At 36.0% G+C, this 22,884-nt stretch overlaps 2 protein-coding genes across 3 annotated transcripts; one reads left to right on the forward strand and one right to left on the reverse strand.

The window, feature by feature from the left end:
• Positions 1-1,649: 1,649 nt before the first annotated feature.
• LOC105281465 (soluble guanylate cyclase 89Db) lies at positions 1,650-22,737 on the reverse strand. Its single transcript, XM_026975615.1, has 18 exons — positions 22,381-22,737; positions 18,924-19,123; positions 18,338-18,531; positions 18,022-18,155; positions 17,689-17,925; positions 17,372-17,574; positions 17,183-17,290; positions 16,895-17,063; positions 16,679-16,822; positions 16,448-16,601; positions 16,197-16,306; positions 15,807-15,896; positions 4,226-4,394; positions 3,175-3,334; positions 2,853-3,058; positions 2,256-2,464; positions 2,080-2,137; positions 1,650-1,830 (listed from the first exon to the last, which is right to left on the reverse strand). Exons 1-18 carry the CDS (start codon positions 22,420-22,422, stop codon positions 1,697-1,699), a joined length of 2,721 nt encoding a protein of 906 aa, XP_026831416.1. The 5' UTR covers positions 22,423-22,737; the 3' UTR covers positions 1,650-1,696.
• On the forward strand, positions 12,214-15,441 carry LOC105281464 (trypsin-1). 2 transcript variants are annotated; one of them, XM_026975597.1, is made up of 7 exons: positions 12,214-12,542; positions 12,698-12,860; positions 13,196-13,358; positions 13,440-13,648; positions 13,777-13,979; positions 14,235-14,289; positions 14,430-15,441. In XM_026975597.1, exons 1-7 carry the CDS (start codon positions 12,471-12,473, stop codon positions 14,543-14,545), a joined length of 981 nt encoding a protein of 326 aa, XP_026831398.1. In that variant the 5' UTR covers positions 12,214-12,470; the 3' UTR covers positions 14,546-15,441. The 2 variants fall into 2 exon arrangements, with proteins under 2 accessions (XP_026831398.1, XP_011341020.1); XM_011342718.3 differs by lacking the exon at positions 12,214-12,542 and having other exon boundaries at positions 12,753-12,860; positions 13,134-13,358.
• Positions 22,738-22,884: the final 147 nt, after the last annotated feature.

Below are 22,884 nucleotides of genomic sequence, written 5' to 3' on the forward strand. Positions count from 1 at the left end.
ATACAAATAAGTATTTATTCAAAATACTTGGCGCTGCTAAACCGAATCAATATGTTAATTGCCTTAGTATTTAAATCCTTATAATCTAAAGATTATAATGCTTTCCTTATAACCTAAATGAATGAATGCGGGAGACTTATTTCAATACAAATAAGTATTTTTTCAAAATACTTGGCGCTGCTAAACCGAATCAATATGTTAATTGTCTTTATTCTCTTTCTTTCTTTCTTTCTTGTAGGTACGTGCGTGCATGTTTCTTTTTTAAAAAGATAACTTTGTTATGATATTTCATAACGTCTGCCGAGATTTGATTTTATCAAAGACATAGATAAGTCTTCTAAAATAGAATCACGCTTTATTTTGGTATAATTTATCAAAAGTCAGCAGAAGTTACTCACAAATTTTAAATAAAAACTATAAAAAAAGATAATCGTGTTATATATAAGAATAAATATATAATAAATATATAAGAAAAAATTGAAAGTAAATTTTCAAAAGAAAACTCTAAACATGGATAAAATTTATCCAAACAAAATTTCGCTGTCTTTCTTATCGAAAACGATTAAGTGATAAAACATTTGAGTTATGACTTTCAACACAGAGATTAGTGAGCTAATTTTAGGCTAGGTTCAGTGTTATTAACTTCTTATATTTTAAGAGTGGTTACTAACTCAGTGTTACTAACTTCTTATATTTTAAGAACGGTTGAAAAATCAGTCTGGGTAAATTTTACCCATGTTTAGGATTCTAGGGTTAAATTGATATTACGGTGTTACGATTATTATAACAAAATTTATTATGATAAAAACTTTCTGTTATATATCTATCATATTTAAATTTAATGATGCAGAAGATTCTACAGAAAAATGTTAATTCTACGTGTATACATAAGAATGAGTATTTGTACTTCGGTTATTTTTAAGATGCGGTAGGTTTAAGATGCATGAGTAGAATCAAACAGTCTCTTTGCTATCAAATGTTACTCGGTATCTTTCTATCCAAACGTTTAAATATTCGTATTAAATCAGTTCAAAATCTTCTGCAAGAGTGAAGAATGAGGTTTTACTATAACGATGAGTTTTGATGTAACGTGCAAGTATTCGATAAAAAACGCGATCGTCATACAATAATTGTATACAACACATTGAATAAGAGCATGTTAATCGCGGTTTCGTTTTGTTGCGTACAATTTTTAATCAACAAAGCATTCACATCACGCAATATATGTCATATATATAATATATTGTACATAAAAACTTCATGTATAAACGCGCTTCATTATATACATTGAATTATATGACGTATATGTAACATTTTTCATATATTAATAGTTGCAATAAATTAACAGCGCAAATTTACAAGAATATTATAATGATTCTATAAAACAATATAATTAAATATAATATTTATGTATATGTATTTACAATATTTAGTATAACCGGGTGATGAAATATGTATGAATTACAAATAAAAATTTTTTTAGTGAGAGAAAGCAAAATATATAATTTGAAATCGATGTGAAAATCTGTAATATTTAGCTAAAATATGAACATGGACGGATAAAAATATTTCTCTTTCATGTATTTGATAATTAAATAAATATTGCTAACTTAATTTTACCGTCCCTCTAATTATGATGATAACTAGAATTTTGTGAAGATAATGATTAGTAATTAGTGATAAAACATTACTGACTCTATTGTGAATGTGGCGGGGGGCAGACGCATTCGCCGTCCATGTGTTCCTTAATCCAGTCGATGTAATTTGTCAATTTGGTATATATGCCAGGGAAATTTGGTCTGGCACAACCACGTCCCCAAGAAATAATACCTGAAAACGTATGTTATATTCATTATTTGAGTGTGCACCAATACCAAATTTCAAGTCAAAATTAAACAAGATCTTCAACGCGAACGTTTTCAAGGCAATAATAAAGAGATACGTAAACAAGAGATATGAAATAAAAGAAGATTATTATATTATATTATATTATAGCTTCAATTACTATTTAGAAAAGATTTCGAGTAAAGTTAAATAAAACTTTAAGTAAAATCCATTTAGCATCCCATAGATACGTACCTACTACTTCAAGATGCCCGTAACTCCTTCGAACGTGAAGTGGACCACCGCTGTCACCCTTCGAGTAAAAGCGATATCGCAAATACATTAGACATTACATATTTTCTTCATGCACTTTGCTTTCTTATGCAAAGTACCAGAGTTGACTACCTTTTTTTTCGAGTTCCTGTACTTACAAAACAGGCGTCGCGTTCGCCATTGAGATAGCCAGCGCAAAGCATCTTGTCATGCATAATGCGATTCTCCGCGTATCCAGCTTGATCGCATTCCTCTTGCGACAGAATCGGTAAATTGACTTTACGTAATTCATCACTTAACGGCTTCGTCTCTCCTGTACGACCCCATCCGACCGCGATTGCGATTGATCCGGTATAATCAATGGCTTCTGTAAGGTGTTTTATGGTGCTAATACTCTTGACTGGCATCTCTTACGAGCAGTTGCATCAACGCGCTTTATTATTGCAGAAGTCGTTACCTGAATTTTCCGTTTATATCATAGGCGGAATTTTAATTTGTCGGAGTGCAAAATCGAATTAAGAAACTCCGATGTAATGCGTTTAACATATTGATAACCTATCTTAATTTTAGACAATTATTTATCTAATTTTAATTCTGCTTTAGATATAAAAACACAGCTTGCCATTTAAAAAATACAGCGCGACTGAATGTTTGTCCGCAGCATAAATTAAGTGCTAAATTATGTCGCAAGTCAGACATTTCTTATTTTAATATCTTACTTCTAATTATTGTAATAATAAATAGAAGTAACTCACTGTCTTCGGGCAGACACGCTGTTCGCACAACGCCATCCACGCTCACGGGTTGATCCATCTCTATGATCGCGATGTCGTTATTGAAATTGTACGTGTGAAAATCTTCGTGGATCCTCGCCAACTTAATACGTCGAACTATGGCACCGCTACCGGTTGGAGAACGCTCGCTGTCCGCCAAGACGAGTCTGATGGTTTTGATGTCGAATCTGAAATTCATTTCGACAATAATGATACTCCACGGCGCGATTCTAAAGTTAAATGAGCAGCTCATGAATACGTAATTACTCCGCGGCGGTAATTGCTCGGTGTAACATGTACATACCCTTGCAGACAATGGGCTGCCGTGAGAACGTGTCGCCGTGATATTACACTGCCGGCGCAGTAGAAGGTACCTTTCTTAGTCATGCTAACTAGCCAGGGATACTCGTAGACGCTCGTCACGTTACCGCCAACAATCCTCGTCTTCCGCCCAAGCCCGCAGACTGTAATGCATCAACATACGCGTGCATAATCCGGACAATCAGTGACCGACTTGATCTGCTCGATTGTTTGTCGTTGCACGTGCTTGCCAGTTGTTTCTAACTAAGCGACTACATTATGCCGAGAAAAAGATATGTTAATAGCTCCAATCGCTGAATGGGATTCAGATTTGCTTTTTGCAAATTACGTAAGATCGAATCAAGATCGCGGAAGTTCAACGATTCTTTCCGTCATATCAATGTTTGGAATTAAAACGCGAGAAGATTGATTGCTTAATGATAATTTCAAGACCGTTTTTCAAGACCGTAGATGATCTAGAGTATATGATAACGCGATAGCGTTACGCTTCCTGATCATTCAATCATATGTAGTACTTTAATTACACAAATGTGTAATTTTTCACCTATACACACACCTTTCTTAAACATCCATATTTTGATAGCGACAAACTATTTCATATTATCATGTTGATTACTGAAGATACAATAGCACAGATAACATCATAAAAGATATAGCAAATAATTCCAGTTTTCACGGCTGTGTAGAGATATCTTAGAGATATCTTTGAGGAATCTGAAAATTCAAGGAGACTATTTGTTGTTTAAACGGTAACTGTCTACTAAAGATGATAGTTAAAGATAGTTTTTTAATCAAATCAAACAAATCCGTAACAGGATCGAAACTATCGACGAATATTTTATTATTCTACATCGAACGATCGAAGTATACCGACAACCGCGTTTTAAGTTCTTTCTCATATAATTTTGATTAAATAGAATAGAAGCACTTTAATTAGTAAGTTTTTTTTTACCATTTATTTCCTTTCCTACGATTTTTCGAAATCCTAGACGTGGGTAATGTGTGCTTAGACGTATTATGTCAAGCATCCTTACCGCAGTCGTTGCAGAAGTTTGGTTTCTCCAAGGGGAATGTAGACGTAGGATCGAAATCAATGTAAGACACCTCGTCTATCCCTGGGCGGTCGTTGACTTCGGCATTCGTGATGTTGTAGTGCACCTGAGCATTCGAGGCAGGCAAATTTCGTCTGTTGTTCAGGAACGTCTGCAAACAGAATAGGTACCCAATATGTAGATGAAGTTCAATGTCCATACCAGTTTTACAGAATACTTTTGCTTCTCTCAAAAATTTTCCAGTAAAGTCGATAATGATACATCTCATAGAGAACTCAAAGAAACCGGTACAAAATATTTCTCCACCGACAATCGTCCTGAAGCAGCAACTATCTTGCTGCTTTATGACGATTATGTATGATCTACGTTCATTCGATTTACATTTTCGATCTGTGCGTTCTCTCTCGAAGCCAATCGCGTTCGCAAACGTTGTACAATTCAACATCTACTTTGTATTGGTCCCGGCGACTCGAAAGTAAAGTAAACTTTGAAGCCGACGAACTCCAAATGAAGTACTCCAGTGAAATATTACAAGTACTACTACCGTCGCTAGTATATCTTCTCGTAATAAGTGCAACGCACTCACGTTATCCAACTTACCACACGGGGCAGTGCGTAGACGTAACAGCTCAGGCACACAAAGAGCACTACGAGCATGCATCTCGCTCTCACGTGACCGTCCATCCCGTATGCGTAAGTGCGTGCGTGGATACGTGCGTGCGGTTTCCGCTGATCGATCCGCTGATCGGTGCCGACCTGCCGTGTCGCGAGCACGAGATCCCGCGTGCCTGTGTACCTGCACGTGCCCGTCTACGTGCTCGTGGCGCGAAAAGTGTAAAGCCATCCCGGCGGTTTTGCCGTTTTATAGTAAATTATAACTAATGAAGGCGCCCGGCCGGTACAGCCACGGTGGGGACCAGCAACCTTGAGTGGTGCGTTTGCATTGGCAGATGTTGCATGTGACAGCCTTTAAATCACCGTCGGTCGGTTGGCCGCACGCCCGCCGTTGTCTCACCTGCACGCGTTGTTAACGTAGCAGACGTAACGACGAGAGAGCGAGCTCAAGTAATGGCGCAATCGACCATACGACCATCGACCACCACGAACACCATGTCCAATGTCAACCCGGTCCGCCCCCTCTCGCGGCGACCCCCTTTCCGCCCCCCTGCGAGAGAACTGCACGAGACTGGATCAATGTCAATTTCGTCAGCAGACGATACTGCGCTCCGCAGCCACTTCGGTTCATTGTCGCCGGCGATGAGACGGTGATGATGATGATGATGATGGCGATGGTGATAATTTACGGGCACAAGACAGAAGAAATTTCGCTCGTTACTGAAAGATATTTCATGGTGTCGGATCTCATCTCGCATCGCGGAATTCGGCGATGGAATTCTGCTCGCACTTGGAAAATCGCCGGATTGCGCGACCACCTCGAAGAGAATGATGGATGGAGAACGTGATGGATGGTGAGATCCTTCGGCCGCAATCGCTGGACAAAACCTTAGAACGGATTAAAAAATTGACTAACTAGGCAAACAGTTTGTTTTGTGTTTAATAAATTAATGGTCATTTGTTTCGCGCGTTGTTCCTTTGCAATTAATTGATGAAATGATTAATCAGTCCAAGTTTTGAGTCTTCAATGCGGCTTTTCATCAGCATGCGGTTGCATTCAAAGCGAGGCACGATTTTCGCAGTGAAATTACTGCACTCTGAAAACCGTAGCTCGCTTTGAATGCAACCGGCTCATGAAAAGACGCATCAAAGACTCTTCCTTTCTTAATTTTAGGAGCGAAAATTCATCTGTGAGACTCAAGAAGCATTCGCGTCATTTACATACCGCAAATTCAGCTTGTAAATTTGTCGCAAGAGCAGCTCGACGACGCGGTCTTGCACCGTGGACTATGCCGAGGTCGCTGAAGGATCATTAATCTCGATATAAGCATTTTACTGGGAGTTTCTTAGAAGCTCTCCTGATAACTGATACTCATCGCGGCAGGACGGAGTTGCAGTCTCTCGATCGGGGTCAATGAAACAGTGATATCCGCCCTTGTCATCGATTCCATTGAGCTAGAAGAAATCCACGGTGAAAAGAACAAGTTACATGATTTCCTCGAGTCGTTAACTCCCTGCAATCGTAAAGATACGGCGGCGGGCCCGCAAGTGAATAAAAAAGTGAATAAAAAAGAGCTCGATTCATCAAGGTTTCTCCTTCTCCGCTTTGCGGAGGGCTTGCGAACGAGGCTTACGGCGCGGAAGACGCGCGTAATAAGGCCTTCAATTAAAAGTGTCACAATTTCTTCGGTGCATAAATCCGAGTTGGTTCCGCATCATTTGACGACTGCAGCTCAACGGAACAAACGAAATGATTGTCCTGCTTTTATCAGTGACGAATTGTTACGAACGAGTGGTGCATCTCGCGTGAATTTCTTTCCTTTTTCTTGTCCTGACCTTAATGATGACATTATCCTCCTCTTGAGAATTACGCATAATTATTTTACTCACATATTATCATATTCATATATATATATATATATATATATATATATATATATGTATATTATACTATTCATATATATTATATTCATATATCGTTATGTGCGAATTACGCCCGTGAAGAGATTACATCGCTAATCTAATCTGACCCTGAAGAGATACGTGCAAAATAAAGCAAGGCTCCTGATAAAGCCAGCCGCGCATATATCGGGACGAGAGGCTAATGCGTCTCGCCCGCATGAGGGTCTCATGACCTATATACCTTGACCCACTGTCGCGGGTTACAAGTGGGTGTAACAATCTCTCTCGCCCAGCCGCATCATATCTCGATTTGCTCAGCAATAATCGGAGTCGCGATAAGCAGCAAGCTCGGACGAAAAAACGGATATCGGAAATGTATCGGAAATGACGTACGCGAGGACGAGAACCACCCGTCTTGTCATGGGAGATATCGGTTTCCACGCCGCTTGATACGAATCATAAGCGTATTAATGCGTGATATAACGACGGCAACAGCTAATTGGATTCCCAGTGAGCATTGTGATATCAAAAAGAGCTCTTCAAGTAATCAAGTTTGAGAGTTGGACTTCTGACAATGCCATCTTGAAGATAACATAATGATGTCAATAAGCTCTCTAATGCGTCAATATTTGAGGCAAAAAAGACATCACATAAATGACATCTAAAGGAATACAAGAATTTGATATCTTATAAATGTCAAGAAAATGTTAACATTAAGAATTGCTATTTACTAGTACTATTTATATGAAAAAAAGATAAAATAACCGAATATATGTATTACATATAAAAAATTTTATTATACGTACATATAGAATATAATATTATTATAATATTATAAAATCATTTTAGAAATTACATTTTAGCAATACAAAAATAATTTTTTTATAACATACAAAACTATAATTTCAAAAATAATAGAAAATACTGAATTGGTGTATGTATACGACTCACATATATATATATATATATATATATATATATACAAAAAATGAACATGTTATATTAAAATTTTAATTAAACTTAATTTCGTTTGAATATTTGCCATATTGCACACACGTGAAAAATAAAATCATGACAATATGAAGAAAATTTCAATATCACTTTTAAACATTTTTTAAAAATTTACCGATAAACAAAATCAGAGTCAAAATCAAATATTAAAAAAATTAATGGATGCATTCAGTAATACAATCGCTCACTGAGCGACTAAGTAGATCCGCTACTTTTTCTCCACTATTTTTCTAAACATTTCATTTCTTCAATTCATGTCGTTTGGTATTTTGATTGATCCGATCTCCAGCATGCTGTAGCCAGATTTTAATAACTGTTTGGATAGAATAGGAAGAAATCAAGGAAGAAATACTTTTTCCACTACCATTGATAATGACTTCTGTAAAAATACGATTAATAAAATTTTTTAATAAAAAATTACTAATTAATAAAACTTATAAATTGTTCATTTTATGTATTTATTATTTTCTAAAAATATATTAAGAAATATCAGAATACAAATGTTTCCAAAAGAAATTAAAATTAATTCTTGAACGTTAAACGTATGTAGTGAATACTTAATGAACAAAATTAACTGGAAATAATATATAATAATAATAATAATAATAATAGTTATTGTAATAATTTGGAAAAATTGCAACAAAACTATGTTTACAACTGTTTTGCTATTTATGCTCAATGCAATTTTCATTATTATAAAAACATAATGACAAAAAATGATAAAATAGTACTGAATATGATTGAAGTTTATAAAATTAATAACAATTATATATATATACATACATGTGTGCATAAGTATGTATGTGCACGTGTGTGTGTGTGTGTGTGTGTCAGATTAACATTTATGTCAGAAACACCCAGTATAATTTCGAAGTAATTTAAAAGTACTAAATAAAAATATAAAATTACCGATAATGACATCAACAAATTTCATGCCTCTCGTTTGTATGGTATTTTTTGTCCTGTCCATGAGAGTTTGTAAGCTAGTTGATCAGTTAGAGTAAGTTTTAATGCATTTCTTACATGTTGTTCGGGATGTTTTCCTCCTGTAGTTCTAATTAATTTTTTCTGTAAAAGATTATTTAAATGTAACTAGTGTACATATATTTTAGTTTTTTATGTGTAATTGATAAAAAGTACTTACATATTGCAATAAAGATACCGAGTCTTGTGTTAACAATTTATTAAATTCCTCTAGTGCTTCATGCGTTCCAATCGGTAAATTGAAATTTATTGCATTCTCTTGTGAAGAATGGGGATGGACATCTAACAACAATTGTTGGATTGTAACCAATAATCGTGTAATTTTGTTCATGTCATTTTAACAAGCTTCTGTTTGAGAAAAAGAGTAATATAGATATATAATCAACAACTATATATATTATACATACTTCCACATCATCTTCCACATTATTTACCACATCACTTTGTATCTGTTTGTATTGAATCTTTGTATCATGTAAATATTCATATTCTTTAAGGAGTCTTCTATTTTTTTATTTACAGATAAGCTTTTCAATTTTTTGCGAAATGACATTTTGAACTCTACTTTAAAAATGATTACACAAAAACTATAAATCAAAATAAATATACCATAAAATAAACGTTAACTCTTATTTCCTTCTTGTTACCTCTCTTCCTAGTCTCTTCTAGTCAGGTTATGTTCCACTCAGTGAACTTTATTAACAAATTATAGGAAAAAATAAAAGCCGAGTGAGACCGAAAAATAGTGCCAAAGTTCTTTCTCTCTTTAAGAGTAATTCTCTCTCTATATATAGTAATTCTTTATATTTTATAAATATTTCTGCGTCCAATGTAGCGCTATACCTTTCGCCATATGAAAGTAAATGGTCGCAAATAACCGCGCGAGGCACGATTGCACGGAAGGTATCATAAAGAGCTTTTTTGAAAGACATCTTATGAAAAGATAACTTATTGATATCGTTTTTAGAAGATGTTAATGAGGTCTACAAAAAGTCTTCTTAAAGAACTCATGCTCTCAATAATGCTCACTGGGTTTTCAATGATTTTTATACGAGTAATTTCTCTTTTTCTTTTTTTTCTTTTTCCCTCATTATTCTTTCTTAGATAAATGGAAACTGTTACGAAATGATTAAACTTTCAAGTACAATAAACTTTCAAAAATAAAATATTCATAACATAAATTCATTAAAAAAATATAAATGTAAATAAATAATGCGCAATATTTATTCACGTATAATAATAGATACTAATATCAATTTGATTAAATTTTGTTACATAATACATCAAGAAAACAGAATTTAATTTAATAATAAATACTCATATCAGTTTGATTACATTTGGTTACATAATACATTAAGAAAACATGGATTAATTTAATTATCTTTGTTTTCAAACATTGTAACATGACTATTTTGCTCGTACTGTATTTTATCTTATTTGTACAGAGATGTATCACTCTCAAAGAAACAGAATTATTTATTCAAATAAGTTAAAACCATCTATTTGTAAGTATACCAAATTGGGGTGTTTTTACTTACTGGGAAAAATAGAAACAGTATGAGATATAAGCAAAAAATAAATATTTAATAATTGCGCAAAATCGATAGATGAGTAATATCTCAATATAACATCAACTTTACATATTTATAGAAGTAAAGAAAACAATTAATATATCTATATTCAATTATTAGTAAAAATAAATAATTTACTTAAGCGTCTCCTAATATATATTCTAAGATATTTAACAAATGTAATATCTGTTTATCTGAAAGCAAATATCTTCATAAATGGGAATATATATTTGATAATTCTGGAAACATTTGGAAACGGCTATTCCACAAGAATGTACAATCCCATTTTCGTTTTATAGAAGATATTATAATAATAGCTTCTGCCAAATGACATCTATTCAGATTTTTTTGCGGACGGCTCTTCCAACATATTGCTTTTAACTGGGACACTTGCTTTTGCCCTTTTTTATCCTGAAGAGAGAAATCACGGGAGAAAGAGGAAAAAGGAATCGTTCGGCCAGGACCAGTGCCGCCAATTCGTCCCCGCGGGCCGCAACTCACCGAAGCGGTGGGGGTGACGCAGAGAACCACTGAGCGGTTCGGCCGCCTTCAGTTAGTACTTAGGTTGCGTTCCGATATCACTGGTCAACACTGATTTTGTCACAAAAGGAATGACAGGTCATTTCGATAGGATTTTTCCCGTAGATTACGAATCTGAAACCCAAAATGTTCGATCACGTCACGTTTTTGAGAAAAATGAGGTCAAATAGTTAAAAAAACCTGTTTTTGGCAGTTTTTAAACCTCTGTCACAAAGGAACGGGACGTGATAGAATACTCTATGTGGGCTCAAATTAAAACTTGAACCTTAAACTTTAATGTTATGAAGCAAAAAACCATATGACAATAATGTGAAGTCATGTAGCACAGGTTTTTGATATGCAGCCTGAGTTTACTCAATCACCGAGCTTACGTCGGATGGCTTTGGAATAGTGAGGAGCAAGGGGACTTAATAAAGCACTCCAAGTAGTGAGAAACTGTTTTATAATGCAATCCCGTACTTTACAGATGACAGTATTTCGACAAAATGTTTAATTTTTTGCCCCTATTTTGTATTAATTCGCCATTTTTTATTCTGACTTTGTATACCAAATTCAGAATCAGCGATGCCAGAAATCTCCAAAAGAAAAGTTTTGTTCACATTTTTACCTTTTGGTATTATTGGATTATTTTTTTGTCAAACGTGAGATCAAAATTGGCGCGCGTCCTGACCTCTCAGTCAAAAAACCTATGCTACATGACTTCACAGTATTGTCACATGGTTTTTTGTTTCATAACATTAAAGTTTAAAGTTTAAGCTTTAATTTGAGCCCACATAGAGTATTCTATCACGTCCCGTTCCTTTGTGACAGAGGTTCAAAAGTGCCAAAAACAGGTTGTTTTAACTATTTGACCTCAGTTTTCTCAAAAACGTGACGTGATAGAACATTTTGAGTTTCAGATTCGTAATCTACGGGAAAAATCCTGTCGAAATAGCCTGGCATTCCTTTTGTGACAAAATCAGTGTTGACCAGTGTTATATATAATCTATATATATTGATTATATATAATCTATATATATTGATTATATATAATCAATATATATAGATTATATATAATCGGCCGAATATGATATTATATTGTCAATATATACTATACATATATGTTGGCTCTCGTCTACTAAGGCTGCGTTCCGATATTCACTGCCAGTACTGAAAATCTATAGTTCACGTGACATACACTATAGATTTTCAGTACTGGCAGTGAATATCGGAACGCAACCTAAGTACTAACCAAAGGCGGCCGAACCGCTCAGTGGTTCTCTGCGTCATCCCCACCGCTTCGGTGAGTTGCGGCCCGCGGGGACGAATTGGCGGCACTGGCCGGGACTCTTCAGCGAACCGGTAGGTTTATCAGATCTGTTATACGCGTACGTTTGTTTGCGGTGAATTTACATACCGGTAGCCTAAATTTTCATTCCTGCTACCGGTCCGTTCACTATTCCGTATAAATAAAGACGTGACACCGAATCGACGGCTTGTGTGAAAGTATATATCGCCTCAGCAGGAAGTGCGTGGTGGGTCAGATCGTCGGTCTAACACTTTCCGCAGTGCTGGCTAGGAAACAGAAGCAGCAGTGTCACATCCTAAAGTGCCATTCGGAAATAATGTTGTTTCGATTTGCGCTGCCGCTAATTTTCTGCATAAGTGCGATAACTGCAGCCACCATTGATGATAAGGTATCAATTAATATACGTTAATGCGTAGATGTTACTTAAATGATGTTTTCGCGGGTCACGTGTCATGAACGATAATGTGATAGCTCGGAGAAAAATAATTCAATGTACGCCTGAAATAAATACTTCCATCGATTAAAAAACGCTTCGAATAACAGTTGCAGACGAACTCGGCTTTACGCGCGGAAATATCAAACTCGAACAACACTGTTGCGAATGAAGACGATAAAGGATTTTGGGAATGGCTGGCTGGTGTGGTGGCACCGAGGCCACCAACAGTTCCTGACTCACCGCAGACAGATGAGAAATGCGTGAAATGCAGTACGTTCGAACGTTTCTTTTCTGAGGTTCATGCTTTATAATCGCACTCGCTGTAATTTATGTATTTATTAATAATCTCTAATAATATCATCTGCGCATAATAATATTCAATCTATTCTTTTGCATTGCCATTTCGGAAATCAGTATTGAGTGAGAGAGCATGCATGTTTTAAAGTAGAAAGTACTCGAAATAACATTATGATAATTACAAATTTATTCATCAATTCATCGTTACAATCATAGATTCGTAAAGAATATTTATCTCGATTGAAGATATCATCAATGCAGAAAACAACGCATACGAGATACCAAGATGCTAAAACCGTTATTTGCAGCTTGTGGTTTAACAAACAAGCACAATCGCATTGTGGGTGGTAACGAAACGCTGGTCAATCAGTATCCCTGGATGGCGATGCTGTTGTACAGAAACCAATTCTACTGCGGCGGAACGGTGATAAATTCGCGATACGTGTTAACGGCTTCCCACTGCATCGATAGGTGATATGGCTCGTTCGCTTATTCGATCTACAACCGACGACTAATTGCAACGATAATCAATCAGATTTTCCATGTTGACAGATTCGACGTGAACAAATTGAGCGTTCGCATATTGGAACACGATTGGAACACCACCAGCGAGGCCGACACGCAGGAGTACAAAGTCGAGAAAACTATCAAGCACAGCGGTTACTCCACCACCAATTACAACAATGACATTGCGCTTATCAAGCTGGCGCACCCGATCAAGTTTCAGGGCTCGATGCGGCCCGCCTGCCTTCCGGATCGAGGTGATTTCTGGCGTTGGCTTTATTAAAAATCATACACGTTGCTTATGTATCGATTTGGAGATTGAGTGATCTTTAAACATAATTGGTAGATCTTACACTTGTGTCAATCAATGATCGATGCATTCCAGTAAAAACCTTCGCGGGCGAGAAAGGCATAGTCACCGGATGGGGTGCCGTGAAGGAGGGCGGATCGGTGTCGCCCAGTTTACTGGAAGTCGACGTGCCTATTCTCTCGAACGCCGAATGCCGCAACACGAAGTATCCGTCGCGCAGAATAACGGACAACATGATGTGCGCTGGTTATCAGAAAGGCGGCAAGGATTCTTGTCAAGTAAGCGGAGAATATGTTGTTTCGTTGTTCCTTAACTACTCTGAAACTTTAAATTATTTCTCTATTAGATTGTATCTTTAGATGGAGACATATGTACACCGTTAAAAATAATATTGCAAACCTTTTCGTAATTATTCTGAAACTTTTGCGAAGCGGTTTGTTCCATAATGTCAACGACAAAATAAAGACAAACATAAGATCGCGAATGTTAAAACACGAGTGAACTGTGAAATGTTAAATTGTTTCATCTCGCAGGGAGACAGCGGTGGTCCATTGCATGTGGAGCAGAATGGCTCTCACCAGGTCGTTGGTAAGTTGAGCTGTATTGGCGCCAGATATCTAATCTCCGCGACATGTGTGAGACTTGAGGAGTTGTTGGACGGCACACTTGTCACGCGTGAGGCCAACTAAAACCGAGTTTCAGAAAATAAAAATCCTTCTATTTCGCAGGAGTGGTGTCCTGGGGCGAAGGATGCGCGCAACCAGGATACCCTGGAGTTTATGCCAGGGTGAATCGATTTCTCACATGGATCACGTACAACACGCAAGACGGTTGTTTTTGTTGACGCATGTCATTTATCTATAGATTGACATATATATATATTTATTTTTATTTATCAACATTTATCTGATATTACGAAAACGCTCGATGCAAATTGCAGAAGCAGCCAATGTATGGCTATCTGCCATACATTGACTTTAAATATCGTAATATTCAACTGAAGATACATAGTCAACACGTAATGACCTAAAATTACGTATTTTTACGTAAGTTTCAATTACATATTTTTCTTACTATCAGGTATCAGTTACGTATTTTTCTTACTATCTTTCTGCTTATCGCAAGCAGAAAAATTATCCAATTATCTTTCACATGTAATGAGGGAGGAGTCATATAAAGAACGTTACATTTTTATATAATAATAGTTAATTAGTGTGTCTGCAATATTTATATAATACATCCGCAATACATTTGTGCCATAAGATTCTAAAGTCCCATTGCTCAAGAACTTATTACACATACGAGACAATTATTTAAGAAATATTTATTTTTCATTTTTGCTATATGTATTTTATGATTGTACGTTAATACTATCGTTATTAGTTATGTCGATTTTGATACTTTACGAGTGTACACCGCTATGCACCATGTAAAGTGCGATTCCGCAAACGTTTTATATTATGTACACGAGTTTTGTATATACGATCATTGAAAATTAAGGCACGTGCATCGCTCACCACATCGATCGGTGCTCGTAACATGCGATGTACATAGAGGAAGAAAGCCGCGAGGCTTTCTCTGTCCCTTTCAATTGGGCGACTTGGTATTTCGTGAAAACTCACGTACATGCTCGTTTGTAACATTGTCTGCGTCGATCAATTATCGCGCCACAAAACGTGTACGCTCATTTTCTTATTTAAATACGATATGTAATAAATACGATAAACGTGTTTTAGACAATTGCTCTTTGATTCTAAGTTGTTGTCTATACTGCAAAGCACAATTTGGTTTACACAAACGCCACAGCGACATCCGACAATCTAATTTTCCTTATCAGAAATTGTTTTGTTAGAAATTATGCTACACATGGGAGAAAATTTTGTTTATTTTAGTATTAGATATTTATATACTAGTGACTAGAAGACCCTCGACCACAGCATCTTCGTCGTCCGACGAATCAACTTCTTCCTTCGTTTCCTCATTTGTCGCTGATTGTAACCAATACGTCTCCATATCTCCTTTTCCCTTTTAGGTAATAAATAATATTATACTATACGTATATAATATATAATAATAGAGATACTTACTGGTCTTACGATACGAACCTTCACCCACACAACGCCGCGCGATTCAGTACGATAACGACCCTTAGGTAACAGAGCCTTAGTACTGGAGGAAATGTGCACCTTCCCCGGCTACGTCATGATATAATATTAAGTGATTAAATATAATCTCAAATATATATATAATATTATATTAATTACAACAATAAATTATTAGTCTAATTTTATAAATTTAATTTTCAGTTTGAATACGATTTCTTTTTCTTCAAAATAATGGAATAATGGAATAATCATATAAAACAAATCTTCTCTTTTCTTTTTGTTAATCTTTTCAATCAACTAAAAACGATATCAATTATTATAATAACCAAAATATCCAATTTCTTAAATCAACATTACATCTAATGTCACTCGTAACAGAAAAGAACTTACCAGACTGGTCGTCTGCATTCTCGAAGCGGTGTTGACGGTATCACCAAAAAAACAGTACCTTGGCATTTTGATGCCCACCACGCCGGCTACCGCTGGTCCGGAATGAATTCCTGAGAAATTCCAGAAATAAGACTCCCGTTAGATTTCTTCGTTATATATCGCCCGAAAGCAAAGTTAACGAGGCTGCGTCTCGGGAGATACGCTAGAATATTAGATTCAAAAGTTTCCGAGAAGTTTTGGCAATATGTTACCTATACGGATACGTATATCCAATCCAGACGGTAATTTCAGGGATCGCACGTGCTTGATCAGCTGCAGGGAAACGTCGGCAATGTTCTGCGCGTGATTCTCGTTCCTGTCCGGCGCCCCACTGGCTGCCATGTATACACGACCAACGGTCTCCACCTGTCGAATAAATATAATATAATTTTTTTAATACACAGTGTTATAATGATAATTTTATTATAAATAAATATACCTACTTTGTACACGTTAAACTGGTCCATCAGCGTATCGAAGCACGAGTAAACGGCGTTCATCGAGAGGACGATGTCCATGGCTGCTTCAATAGTGGAGTAATCGAAATCGCATAATTCGCAAAAAAGAACCGTTATCGACTCAAACGACTGCAAATACAATATATTCATATTGTTATTCTGAACAATGTAAAAAACTGGATTTCTTAGATTTCTACGTACCTCGCACGTGCTCAACGAACTGGCACCTGCTCGCAATCGATCCGCCACCGTTTGCGGAATCATGGAATACAGAAGTTCGTCGCTCTTGTTCTTCCAGCGGTCCAGCAACGCGTAGCTGTTCTCCAGCTCCGTCGATCTCTGCTCCGCCCTCTCGAACATCATTTCCAATCTACCATCGTAATGAAATAACATAATAAAATATTAATAAAAGATTCTATTTCCTTCACATAAAATTTATTTAATTTCACATGAGATAATTTTTCTTAATAATTGAGAATTCGGCCATACCTCCCGCAATGTTGCCATCCCGCCAGTACTAGTTCTTTACTCATACCGTGAGGATTCAGATCGTTCAGATACAGACCCATGTTAAGAAGCTCGTCTAGACTGTTGATTCTGAAAAGTTGTTGTGAAAAGACAATCGTGATTATTACGGATCCGTTTTTCTCGCGAAAGGTACTAGCATCGAAGGCTTACAAGGGACTGCAGAAAAATATAATCGCTTTAATATCTTCAATGTATCTCATCTGACCCTTCAGCAAGATGCTCCTCGCACCCTGGCTTCCCCGTCTATCTAAACCAGTACTTGTGCTTGGTGTGTTGTCAGAATTCATCGTGGTGTGAGAATCGTTCGCCCTAATAAGCTCCAACTCGAATATCACCGAATGTAAACATATTACCTAATAGAACAAAATTGAACATTTAATCACGCATTGATAATTTTGTAAATAAATTATTTATTTTTGTAATAAAATAATCGGACGCAATCACGTTACTGTTTAGAATTTACTTACGTTTCCCCACGTAAACGAGATTCCCTTCGGCCTTCTTAATTTGAAGATTTCCGTAACGGGCCTATTTAAAATCGACATGGTGCCGCCCCATGCCTGAAGAAGTTTGTCGCCCGCTCCTAGAATTCGCATATCCTTGTTCATCACGACGCCAAATGGAAAGAGGCGCAAGAAGAACATGCAGGAAACGGGTGACAATTCGCGAGCCAACGGAGTTTTCATGTTGTTGTTCTTCGCGATCTGACGATGTGACATGCGTGAAAAATTAAGCATTAAATTTATCATAAATAATACATACAAAAGTTTAAAATTTTAAAAGAGATTAACAAAACTCACATATTGGCGATTATCGAAATCGATGCGAAACTTGACCATTACGTTACGGGATCCCGGAATGTTATTTGAACTTTCTAATACTCTAATATTGAGATCTGTATTGTATAGGTCTTTCGCTATCTGAAATAATTGCCCTACACATACAAAGAATTTTTTAATTTAATTAAAATTAATTATTTTTTAAATTATATCATATGATACTTGTACACACACATGATTTATTTACGATATTACGATCTCATTTTTGTGAAATATTCTTGAGAAGATATTTGTCATAAAAATATGTGATAAATAAAAGAAGAGTCCATCTTCTTACCCATGAGATAATGCGTAAAGCCTTGTCGAGTGCTCCTGTAAATTAAAACAACACCCTGCGGATCTACGTGTGTCGTGTACATCGAGGGACTCTTCATTTTTGGATATGTAAACCTCATTTGCATGTGAATATTGTCAACGCTTTGTAAAAAGTCGCAAAAGTAACGTCCGGTTGCTTTGATTGTGCAATCGTATCTAACGAAATAAATAAAACGTTATGGCATATATTATATCCAAGCATATATTATATTTATATATTAATATGAAAGTCTTAACTCAATTTCAACTTTCCGCAATCGTATAATTACGTATAAAAGCTGAGGCGCTCAGATATCGAAAGAGCTTTCACTTAATAATTTCAAAATCAATAAACATGAGAATTTAAGAAAAAGAAGAATTTGTATGTATTTGACAACCGTGTTTCCGATAATATATAATAATAGATAACTATATTCCAAGAATTCTTTTTGGTAGAATTAATTACAATTAAATACTATAATATATCCATCTAACGAATTTTAAGAAGCAAAAACTGTCAATCGTTATTATATGTGATATACTTGTTATAAAAATGTTTCGGGACTTACCCTAAATTACTGAAAAATCTGACAAAGCAGTTTCCAAAAAATTGCATGATGTTATCCATGGAGTCACCGGTATATGCGGCAAGAGCCGTAGCCAGATTGGTCATTAGCTCATCTGAGTATATTTGTCTCGTGTTAAAAACCATGTGTTTGCAATCACTTTTTTCCAGGATGTGAAGCCACACCTCTTCGCCAAACTCTAACTGTAGAAAACGTTCGTAGATCGCTGCATTTTACATTCTGATTCATTACAAATATAACACAGTTTGAATAGTACTAAACTTATTAAATTATAAATACGTAAGTGATTTTCATTTAAATTGAAGTGGTTGAAATAGAGTCCGATGCAGACCCAGAATATGTGATACTTGCGAAATGTACGACATTACATATTAGAGAAAAAGTTTTACAGTAATATCTCGATTACGTGCCAGAGACACTAGGTTCCGCGCAGCAATTATGAATCGATTCGGATAATCAAGGCAATTTTCTGGCCTCCGTGGGTCAATTAATGTTTCTTTTACAGGAATAGGAGACGGTCACGAAACTGGGGATATGTGATCTTTAATGAGGAAAGCTCTCAGGAACCATATGGCAAATGAACACGTAAATTTGCAGACAGAAACGTTCCAATAAAACCGTGTGCCTTAATATTTCCGAAGTACTTCCGGTTTGAAAAATTTGAAATTAGAAAAACAACTATTCAGTGAATTAAGTCTTATCAAAAATTTGGTGTATTAAACATAGAATTTGATAACAATTTGTATCGGTATTCTCATTATATTGATTAAATTATTTAATAAAGGGAAAATAATGGATTGAAAGAAATTTCATTAAAATATATTGCGAATATAACGTAGCAATTAAAAGCGGGGAAGTAAATGAACGAGGTGTGAGGGGGTCTTCATCAAAACAAATCAATAGTCGGCCTTACGTGTTGGTGCTATTTTTAAAACTTTGTACAATTAAGGTGTCCGACGAAAAGGAAGTCTTTTAAGTTCATCCATATTCAAGTGGCTCATTTATTACACATCTACGGAGCGTTTCCTTCGACGCATACGTGACGAACGTTACAAGCACTCGAATTAATTTGAAACAATCCAAGAAAGCGTCACGACAAAGGGACACGTATGTTTAATTAATAATTGTCCGAGCGATGTGACGTCAATAAATTAAATGTCACACGTTTCTTTTGTGATGAACATGCCATATTAACTACTTCAAAGATTACGTTATTACAAGAACTATTAATCACAATTAATTTAGCAATTTCATAACTTGATTTCATAAAGCAAAATTATTTAAAATTATATTAAATTATTTAAAATCATATTAAATTATTTAAAATCATATTAAAACTATTTGTTAGAAATCTAAGAAAAAGAAAAAAAATCTAACATCAGGACAGTTGTGGATTAAATAGATTTTTTGAAGTAAATGTTTGGAATAAATGCTCGCGTGACGTTTCTAAAGTAAGAAGATAAGAAACTGGCGATAAGAAACTAGGTGACTACGTCATTATTACGTGTCTATTATTTGACTTATTTCGTAATCGAAGTACGCATCGTTCCCAACATGGAACGCACAAGGTACAACAGAGTTAATATCGAATCTCAATATCGCACACAGGTCTTATTAAAGCTAAAACCTTGAGTAAAATTGAAACCTCATTGCAAATTAGACGTTAGATGCGCTTTATTTGTCTACTTTCCGAAATTACATTCCTGTGAGTAAATAAAGTGGAATCCCCTGTTTACAGAGCAATCGATCGTGTTTGCATTAGAAGCGCCAAGTAACGATCTCATATCGTGTGCTAAGGTAGATGTGTAGCTCGTGATAATAGGTTTTCTGGTCATCCATACAATGTAGGATATGCGGATGTGTCTTCGATCAATCAAATGCATCATATATAGTTGCTAGATTAATGTTATCAATTAAAGCACTATCGGTAAATGTGATGTACGTAGCGAAAAGCGTTGGAAATTATAATATTCATTTCTGCTTAATGTATCGCAAGAAATAGTCCGCTATAGATTGATGCGCATGATTGTGCTATCTCTCCCAAAAAGTAAACGTTACGTAAATTGTAGATGGTTTTAAGATAAATGTATTCGGCTTTAAGTTGGTGGATAGTAGCAATCAGATGTCGGATGGCTCCTGTACAATTCATTAAAGTGTATACTGATGAATGCGCAATTAATCTAGATTTACGAAATTTATCATGCCGTTGAAAAACGAAAGGTGACGTCACGTTATTTATGATTTACATTTCACTGTTTTCTCCCTAAAAATAAAAGTTCACTAACTACTTGTCGCAATTTATTAATTTATCGCATTAAGTTACATTTCGCTAGATATTTCTTTTTCCCGTGTAAAAAATCTTTGTACAGAAAATGCCGGAGGAAAAAGATATAATAAGGGAGACATGATAGCTTTCATTAAAATCTGCACAGCTGCAAGATAAATGTCCTTTGGCGCAAAAAAAACGATCGATCGCGTATCTCTCTTAAGTGAACACGAAACGCACGAGCGATAATCCAGCTTTATTTATTTGACGCCTCCGTTTTATTTAACTAAATATCAGAATATTTAAACAATCGGGAAGAAGATATTGGATATTTTTGAATATACAGTTGTGGAAATCGCTGTTTACTGCTACTAATGGTGCAAGATCTGCTGCGCGAACTTCTCAGATTGAATATTCTTGAGACAGCTGCGCCACTATGATCTTGCCAAACACACGAGACAAACCATGTTATTCGCAATAAGCGGAGGAAAAAGTTTGCAATATAAGAAACAAGCTGGCAGACATATGAAAAAAATAAAATAATTCTTTTTTTACAGATTTTCATAACTAATCTTTCAATCAGTAGCAAGATCCAACAAAACTTAATGAACATTTAAATTCTATTTCAAAAAGAAATTGAGTAAAGAAAAAATTATTTCTTAATTAGAAAACAATATTGAGTACAAAAATAAGCTAACTTGGGACACTTACAAATTATACGATACATATAAATTCATTGACTTTTTTATCTTTTATCCTTTTATTTATAGGAAACGCTTAATGGCAGATGAAAAATTGATATATTTGATGCATGTACTAATAGTTATATAAATCATTTATACATAATAAATTCGCACATATATATCAATACTCTGAATTATTGTTTGTAGAAGAATGAGACAAAACGTCGCAACTTAATGTTCTCTTAATTATATATACAGTATTTAATATCATAAAGAAAGAAAAAAACGCAAATTAAACCGCGATCGAAAAAAGTTCCAAAATACAAAAGAAAATTACTTACCGTGGAGGAAAATGAGGAGAAGAAAAATAAAATATCAATTCAAACTCAATCACGTTTCCCGAGTTCCGAGTGTGCCGAGTGTGGTGCGTGTCCCAAGTTAGCCAAACATACAAAACGCCAATTGTACGATTCGCTCGCACTGTACCGACCTGCACGAAATACTGCACACTTTCCAACAGCATCCCGTACATTTTGACGGAGATTCGCGATCGCGAAGTTTGCCTCCGTTCGTCAGAGAAATTAAAAGTCGCGCCGAGTGCGACCCGGCAAAAGGGAGCGAACTCGCGAGAGTTTCCTCGCGATCTTCGGGCACGTGCGGGATCCTTCGCGTTCTACGAGGCTTGTTCCATCGCGAATCGCTCGCGAAACGGACGTTTCGCTCTATCAGGATCGACACCGCGCTGATATCCGGTGTCGATCGGAAATGACGAGTCTACCCCCGTCGCAATGGTGAGAGAGAGGTCGAACGGTGCGCGAAGGATCCAGTTTCGACTGCGGCTCGAGAGTTACTCGAGCCGGCAAGAGGACGGGTCGGAAAGGATCTACACGGTGCGTGCGCAGACTTTGTTGCTACTCCGGAAACGTTCGCACCTGAATGTGCCGGACACACAACGGGTACTCGCATGGAAATCGACGAAACTCATTTGGAAAAT

This window comes from Ooceraea biroi, chromosome 1 (assembly GCF_003672135.1).
Source record: "Ooceraea biroi isolate clonal line C1 chromosome 1, Obir_v5.4, whole genome shotgun sequence".
NCBI classification, from domain to species: domain Eukaryota; kingdom Metazoa; phylum Arthropoda; class Insecta; order Hymenoptera; family Formicidae; genus Ooceraea; species Ooceraea biroi.